General features: G+C 32.5%; 1 protein-coding gene across 1 annotated transcript; it reads right to left on the bottom strand.

The window, feature by feature from the left end:
- Positions 1-393: 393 nt before the first annotated feature.
- On the bottom strand, positions 394-3,227 carry LOC126693721 (xylan glycosyltransferase MUCI21-like). Its single transcript, XM_050389862.1, has 3 exons — positions 2,542-3,227; positions 2,376-2,441; positions 394-1,892 (listed from the first exon to the last, which is right to left on the bottom strand). Exons 1-3 carry the CDS (start codon positions 2,768-2,770, stop codon positions 586-588), a joined length of 1,602 nt encoding a protein of 533 aa, XP_050245819.1. The 5' UTR covers positions 2,771-3,227; the 3' UTR covers positions 394-585.
- Positions 3,228-8,653: the final 5,426 nt, after the last annotated feature.

The raw sequence follows: 8,653 nt of genomic DNA, 5'->3' as shown, positions 1-8,653 counted from the left end.
GACTCTCACTCTCCACAAAAGAACTGCATCCAATTTAAAGTGCAAACCAAAGAGAATAGTTTTGATATGGCTGCTAATGCTGGAAAAAGATAAATAGTCTTTATATGTAAATTGAATAAATTAGAACATCAAAACACCAAAAATAGATCAAATGTTGTGCTCAAAAAACCATAACCAAAATATCAAATCATGGTTGATCAGAAATGTCCATTGCTTCATTGAAACAAATAAACATGGATGAAGTAGAACCTGAAAGCTCAAGGAAGTCCATCACCAACAAAATTCATAAAACAGCAAACTCTTACATTATCAAATTAAGGAAATGTATTACATCTATGAAGAAACAGAAATTGAGTAAACACATGTTCGATACATTAAAGTACTCCAAAATCGTACAAGAAAGACCAAAAACTGTTTTGTTTTATTATTTACTAGAAAGCTCATTTTGCTGCTGGATGTACAAATTTCACTAATCTTTTACAAAGAATTCTTCCTACTTTCATTTCCCGCTTATCAACAAACTCAATGATAAAGAGTGGGACATACATAAGGACAACAGATTAAACTATGTGAAACAACTGCAAATTACTGTGATTGAAGATGAACATGTCGGTTCATTTTAGCAATGCTGTAGTCATAAGCACGAACCAACCGTTTCCTAAATCTTCTGAGGCCTAGTCTTACATTTTGGCCATCAAGATAGATATTCTTTGTGTATTCCCAACCCTTTTTGTTCACAGTCTCTGGATCTCTTAGAACAATATCATTTTTATCGTATTTTTCATACAGTGAGCTCTCTTTAGGAACAATTTCATAACCAATATACTTCAAACCAAGCTTCCTTGCAGGTTCTCCATAATATGTCTCTGCCGCCCAATCAGTTCCAAGGGGAACAATTTGAATAAACACAGATCCTGGCCTCATAAAGAGAAAATGAGTCATGGCTGCCCCATGAACCCCAATCATTACATCACTTGCATTAAGAGCCCTATAAATCTTTGCCAATTCTGATGTTCGGTCAGGCCTCAAAACATTGACTCGAAACCCAATATCCTTTGCCATTTTCACCAATAAATTCTCATTAGTTAACGCCCTAGATCCATTTCGAGATAAAATAACTAGTGTAGGCTTCCCTAACCAATCCTCTTGCTCCTCCTTTTCAATGTTCAATGATGTTTCTGATGTTGGGGATAAATGAAGCATCTTTTCCAGCTTCTCTTTTGCTTCTTGCTCCTCATCTTGGATCAAACCCCTAATCCGAGGCCAGTAAGCTTGGTCTAAATGATTTCGAAAATCAACAATGCTCTTATTTCCCTCCATCAATGAAGAATCCACGGTAAGCTCATCATGTATTCTCAAACCAACAATGGCTTCTGGGAAGCAATGGATTCTCTTGTCCCCACTAAAATCAATTGCTGGATAATCAGAGAATTGAGAAAGTACATCTCCATACTTCAAAATCCACCAATCATGATATTCAAGAATGACAAACACAACCTTCTTGTTAAAATGCTGGGAAGTAATGAACAAAGGCAGAATCCCATCATTGAATTCATGATAAACGTTGCCCGTATAACCTCCAGTTGAGAAGAACACGGCCGGAACATCATGTCGGACATCACAATGATGATTAACACCAGAATGCTCTTTCTTTGCAATAAGGTCTAATTCATCAATGGTGTCCATAGTACCCTTTTCCCATTTTCGTGTATATGGTCTGATCTTTTCATGCTGGATTACCTCATCTCCCTCTTCTTCACCATAACTAACAAAATCATTTTCGTCTCTTGAGGTGTAAAGGAAGATTGAAGAGGAAGCAGAGTGTGTTCTAACATCCCCTTTCATGACACAAATATCAGAACGAATACTGCTCCTATCACAGCATATTGTTCCTGCATATACACAATAACAAAAAGAAAAATCACTAATTAAAACCCATACATGTATTACAGAACAGTAACAATAAAATTAGTATCTTTCTAAACTTTAATAACAGTTCATGATTATATTATTGGATCAAACTCCATCCAAAAGACAAAAATCAGCCCCTGCTCTGTCGCTGAGGGCTAAAGAGGTGGGGTATGCGAGGGGGTCCCAAATCCCAAATTAAAGTCACCAAACCTTAAACAGTTAAACACACAGGCAACATACAGCCATTTAAGATTAAAATTAATTGTTCTCACCTACCAAATGGAGATTATATTATGAGGGTTTTATAATCACAGGGTCAAATCCTTTCCAGTACATCAATACTGTTGGATAAACTTAATTCCAGATTGGGAAATTTAAAAAAAAAAAAAAAAAAAAAAAAAACAAAAAACAAAAAAAAAAAACAAAACAAAACAAAAACAAAACAGAAATATAGTAGTACTAACCATTAGAAACTGAAGAACAAAGGGGAGTATTTGCACCCATATCAGCAAAGGGGTCTCCAAATGAATCTACAAAAGCCACAAATACACGTCAAGACTCAAATAAAACAGAGAAAAACAAGAACAAACCAAAGGAAAATAAGGGAACCCATGAGAGAGAAAAGCTTACAGAGTAGAGAGAAAGTGGAAACAGAGTTGAAGAAGAGGTGAGGAGCTAGTATAAAGGAACAAGAGAGAAGAGAGATGATGAGAAGAGAGAGAAGCTTTGGCCTTGCTCTCTTGTGAAAATAACCAGAGCCTCCACACTCCATGATGAGAACTTGAGACTCCTCATCTTCTTCAACATGTTTCTGACCTTTTCTGCAGAACTGGTGATGGTACCGATGATATTGCACCATTTTCTATGTAAAGCTTTGATTTTTTTTTTTTTTCTTTTCCTCTCTTTTACAACTACTATTTTTGCTTTATGTGATCAAACTTTTGAACTGGGTTTTGATTTTGAACTTTGAAGCGAACCCAAGAAGACAGAGAGAGAGATATATGTTATTTGAAGGTTTTAAACTGAAACCCTTAGAAAGAAAGAGAAGGGTTTATCTTGGAGAGGAGAAAAAAACACAAGTTGATATGTCTTGTGGTATAGTTTTATAAGGTGTATTTATTGGGCTCTACTGTTTGTTCCTGTGAGAGAGAGAGAGAGAGAGATGAGATAAAAGCTGGTGGAAAATGCTATGATGTTGTGCTTTGTGCTAGGTTGCTTCTGGGGTTGATGTATTTTCGTTGGGAGAGAGAATCAAATGGTGGGAGAGTATTGGAGCTGTCAAACGAGGGTGATACAGCTTTTGAATGACCAAACATTTTTATTAGAATTGTTTATAGTCAAATGCGTGTAAAGAGAAACTATTAACTTGAAATGACTTTTATTCATCAAAAAAAAAAAAAAAAAAAACTTGAAATGACTTTCGGATTCGCGGTTGGCCCTATGGCTAATGGGAGATGGGAAGTGGGAGAACAGGTCAAAAGCGACTGGCGACTGCTACAGCCTACGCGCTTCTTGAAGGCTCGTGCAACTTGTCACGAGCGTGTCCTTAACGAAACTCGCTTCTCTAATCGAATGAAGCGAAGGAAAAAACATTCTACCAACAAAAAAAAAAGTAAATAATTTTTTTTTTTTAGTTTTTTTATATTTATGGTGAATATAATATTAATTTTTTTTACAAATAGTCTATTAATAAATATTTTAAATATACCGGTTAATCGGATCTCATGAAATGCTCTATTTTTCTAACTTGGTTTAAATTGAAACAGTTTAACTAGTTTCAACCATTGTTTTGGTAAGTGACATGTTATCTAAAGTTATCTAATGACAATTCCAACTATTTTCGGTTAAATATTAGGTTAAGACACTTAGGGTTAGTTTGGTATTAGTTTTTAGTTTTTATATATAACCTTTTAAAACTTCATTTTTTCCTATTTTTTCTCATTTTTTTCAAACAAAAATTCAAAGATATAAGTATACTTTAGCACACTTGTAGAAAAAAAAAATTATATAAAATGTTCCCAAACGGACTCTTAATACTTTGAAACTACTTGGCCCATTTTAATAGTAGTTTATTTTGAAACCTTGCCCTTCTCAACGTCAACAAGGCCGAGATCTTATTAGACCATGGAGGTCAATGTCTAGTAGGCTACAAGTAGTAACAAGAAGTCCCATGGCCATGGAGATCAAGATCTCTCTTACCTTCATTGCCTTCTGCTACCCTTTTTCTCGTTGTCGACTCTCCACTTGAGAATCCAACCATCGAATCTGTTGGCCCTCCTCGCTATTAATTAAAAAAAATTCTTAATTAATTTTTTCTTGTGTTTAATAATCAACTCTCTCTCACATAAGAGATAAGATTTTAACACAAATTTCATTCAAAAATCATTGTAACTTTTAAGAAACAGTAAAGCAAGTTACACTATACACAAATATACTCTTTGAACCAATGTAAGACAATTACCCATCTTTATTTATTTTTTTCTTTTTTTACAAACAAACACACACAATGAAAGAAAACGGGATTCTAACATGAATGACTCATGAATGACCCATTGAGCAACCAAACAATCTCTAGGCAAGTACAGATTCTCCATCCCACAATTAGTTAGTTAGATCCCCCGCCCCCCATAAATACAAATAGTTAGCTAGAAGATACTAAAAACCGTTGATGTTGTTATATTAAAATGTTGAAAAATATATACTAATTTTATGATTGGAAGCAATGCTTTGATTGTTATCAAAGTCCATCGCACAGAATAAATCCCTAAACCACGTTACGCCAACTAATAGCCTTTTTAATGCTGCGGCTGCCCATGGAAACAAGCTGTCAAAGCACACCCTCCACAAAATGATTTTTCAATATAGAATTATAGAATCCTGTAATTGTTGCATGGAGATGTTTCATTGTTTCTATACAACTAGGCACTGGTGGTCTCAATTTATTATTATTATTATTTTGAAACATTGTGGTCTCAATTTATTAGAATAATATGAAAGTGAGCAATTTGTGTATGATATTTGTACCTGTTCAGCCTAATACAATTAAATGTGACTGCATGGAAATTGTAACATAGCATGGATTTAGTATATTGCTGTAGCACTTTTGGCCAAAAGGGTGGCAGAATTGCACGTAATAATTAATTTATTATTATGCTACAGTCCTATATGATCATACAGCTCAATTCAAATGTGCATGATACATTGGACATATAGTCTGAAAATGACATCTCATGCACCCATTGTTGTATACTATATATACAACAATGGGTGCATGAGATGTCATTTTTGATGGATTCCAGGTGTCTGATCATAGTTGATGGAATCCACACATTCTTGAGACTTACATGTGTTGAGACAGCCATGTATGCATGCATAGGATGTTGGAAATGGTTCTTTCATGTGACCTAGTTGATTTAAATCTTCTTTCGTAGATTTCAATTAGTTCAACTGGTAAATTTTTTTGTCTTTAAATAAGAAATCTGAGATTCAAATCTCATCTATACCAAAAATTAATTAGTATCTTAAATTAATGATAAAAAAATAAAAACAATTATCATAGAGCGAACGCCATAATTTGAAATATTATCTATAAAAAAATCTTCTCTTGTTTAATTTTTTTTTCTTATATCATACATAATATATCACTTTAAATTAGGAATAAGCAAAAGACAAGCTAGGTTATGATTAAGCCCATAACAGAATGTTTAGGAAAAAAACCCATAAAATATGTATGAATTGAAAAAGTGGGAAAAGTGAAAACTAAGAAATGATGTTAAATTAAAAAAAAAAAAAAAATCAATTAATTCAGCGCACATGTTGTGAACCTAGACATACTCAAAAAACGAGATGAATATTCATAGTACAATCCAATTGCAATAGTTTAGATATTGTCTAAATTATTTAATTGTCATTGGGTCACACACTCACTTGAATAATTAGGATATTTTGTATCAATGGCTTATGGCTTGTTGTAATGTAATGAGATATGCAGTTTCTAGCACAATCCTATATGATGCAACTCAATTCAAATGTGATACAGACATGTGGTTTGAAAAGGACATCTCACGCATCTTGTTGTATACATGAGAGGCTCTCAATTGAAGGTTGAATATATAATGCATTGGATGTTGATGTTGGAGAAGTAATGCATTGGATGTTGATGTTGGAGAAGATTATTTCATGTGGCTTAGTCCATTTAGATTTTCTCATATTTTTAGATTTTTTTTTTTTTTCATTTGTCATAATCTATCATTTTAGATTATGAATGAAGTCATAAATATAGACAAGTTGGAGTACAATAATTAAGCCCGTAACATAATGTTAAAAAGAAAAAAATCCATAAAATATTTATTTAAAAGAAGAAAAAAATACTGAGATATTATGTTAAATAAAAATAAAATAAAATAAAATCAGTCCATTCAGCTCACTTGATGTGTCATTCTCAAAAAAAAAAAAAAAAAAAAAAAAAAAAAAAAAAAAAAAAAAAAAAAAAAAAAAAGAGGAAGAAGCTCACATGATGTGAACATAGATATACTCAAAAAAAAATGAATATTCACAATACAATCCAAGTTGCAATAGTTTAGAACTTTATATGTTGTTTTTAAATTATTTTTATAGTCATTGTCACAGACTCACATGAAAATAATGAATAATTAGGAAATTTCGTATCAATGGACAATGGCTATGGCTTATGGTATGCTATTGCTAGCCCCACGCCAAGTTCTAGGCGCGTGAGAGAACATGACCTCAGCAGTTTTCCACTGAGGCGTGGTGGCTTGAACCGAAAAAGTCTAAAATTGCAGGTATGTGTTGTGACCAACCAAAAATACATATATATTTTTCTCAAAAAAAAAAAAAAAAAAAAAAAAACCATATATATTAATATGAAACAAGAAAATCTATCTTTTGCAAAAAAGAAAGGGAAAAATACAATGAAAAGTTAAAAGAGGGCGAAAGCAACATATATTTTGTGTTTGGAATTTGGATCAATTTATTTTGTTTTTTATATTAAAAAAAAGGTAAAATTATGGTTGGCTAAAACAAGACAAAAATGGGCTTTTGCCCTTTCGTCCAAAAGATGTAGCAAAATGTCTCATGTTTTAAAATTATCTAGCAAAATACCCTTGTTTTGAAAATCGATTTTCTAAAAATCAAGTTTTACATTGAAACTCGACTTTTAGAAAATCGAGTTATAAGCAATTAAACTTTTTTTAAAAAAAAAATTATGGAACACGAGTTCCATGTGAATTTTTCCAAATAACTTGATTTTCATCGAATTGAGTTTTACATTGAAACTTGATTTTCTAAAAATTGGGTTTCAAAACAGGGTTATTTTGTGAGATAGTTTCAGAATAAGAGCATTTTGCTACATCTTTTGGGCGAAAGGGGCAAATGCCCATTTTGGCCTCTAAAACAAATAGTGAAATCATACAAATATGTACATAAACTAATGATAAAAATAAATTCAATTTTAAATTGAAACAAGCATTCATCATGTGGTACTTGAAGAACCGGAATAATAGATAGGTGATGGTTCATGGTGCATTCCAAAAGTATTGCTCTTTGACCTTCCAATTAGGTTTTGGCTCTTACCTTTATTATTGTTATTTTTTCCTCAATTTCTATGATTACCATATTATGCTTTGAGTTTTTTTTTTTTTTTTTTGGTTGAGAATCTGCTTTGAGGAAATTTGAAGCAACTAGCCAACTACAATAAAAATGCACTAATAGGTGACATCTTTTGGACAAAAGGGACAAATGCCCATTTTGGCCTCTAAAACAAATAGTGAAATCAAAAAAATATGTACATAAACTAATGATAAAAATAAATTCAATTTTAAATTGAAACAAGCATTCATCATGTGGTACTTGAAGAACTGGAATAATAGATAGGTGATGGTTCATGGTGCATTCCAAAAGTATTGCTCTTTGACCTTCCAATTAGGTTTTGGTTCTTACCTTTATTATTGTTATTTTTTCCTCAATTTCTATGATTACCATATTATGCTTTGAGATTTTTTTTTTTCTTTTTTGGTTGAGAATCTGCTTTGAGGAAATTTGAAGCAACTAGCCAACTACAATAAAAATGCACTAATAGGTGATGGTTCATGGTGCATTCCAAAAGTACTATTCTTTGACCTTCCAATTAGGTTTGGCTCTTACCTTTATTATTGTTATTTTTTCCTCAATTTCTATGATTACCATAATATGCTTTGAGATTTTTTTTTTTCTTTTTTGGTTGAGAATCTGCTTTGAGGAAATTTGAAGCAACTAGCCAACTACAATCAAAATGCACTAATAGGTGATGGTTCATGGTGCATTCCAAAAGTACTATTCTTTGACCTTCCCATTAGGTTTGGCTCTTACCTTTATTATTTTTTGAGTAAATTGCATATTATACTTTTGAAGTTTGGAGTTGCTTAGATTTTATACCCTGAAGTTTGAAAATTTTGATTTTGCACTCCAAAATTTGGTTCCGTTATCAAAATCACACCCTCGGTTAGTTTTGAGTGTTATGTGACATGTCATTATGCTGACATTTTTTTTTTTTTTTTTGCCAAATCAACCCTTAAACGGAGCCGTTTTGCCCAAAACTCACAACACACACTGTAGATTTAATATGACACCATTTCATAGCTATTCCCAAACTTAAAACCCCATGAACAGCTCATTTTCCAAATCCCTCTTTTTACAAATTTTGGCAACACAGTGTTTTTTTTCACCGAGCACCCCATTGAATCAC

The sequence above is a fragment of the Quercus robur genome, chromosome 7 (genome assembly GCF_932294415.1).
Source record: "Quercus robur chromosome 7, dhQueRobu3.1, whole genome shotgun sequence".
Classification (NCBI taxonomy): domain Eukaryota; kingdom Viridiplantae; phylum Streptophyta; class Magnoliopsida; order Fagales; family Fagaceae; genus Quercus; species Quercus robur.
This window is presented reverse-complemented; position numbering and strand designations above follow the sequence as displayed.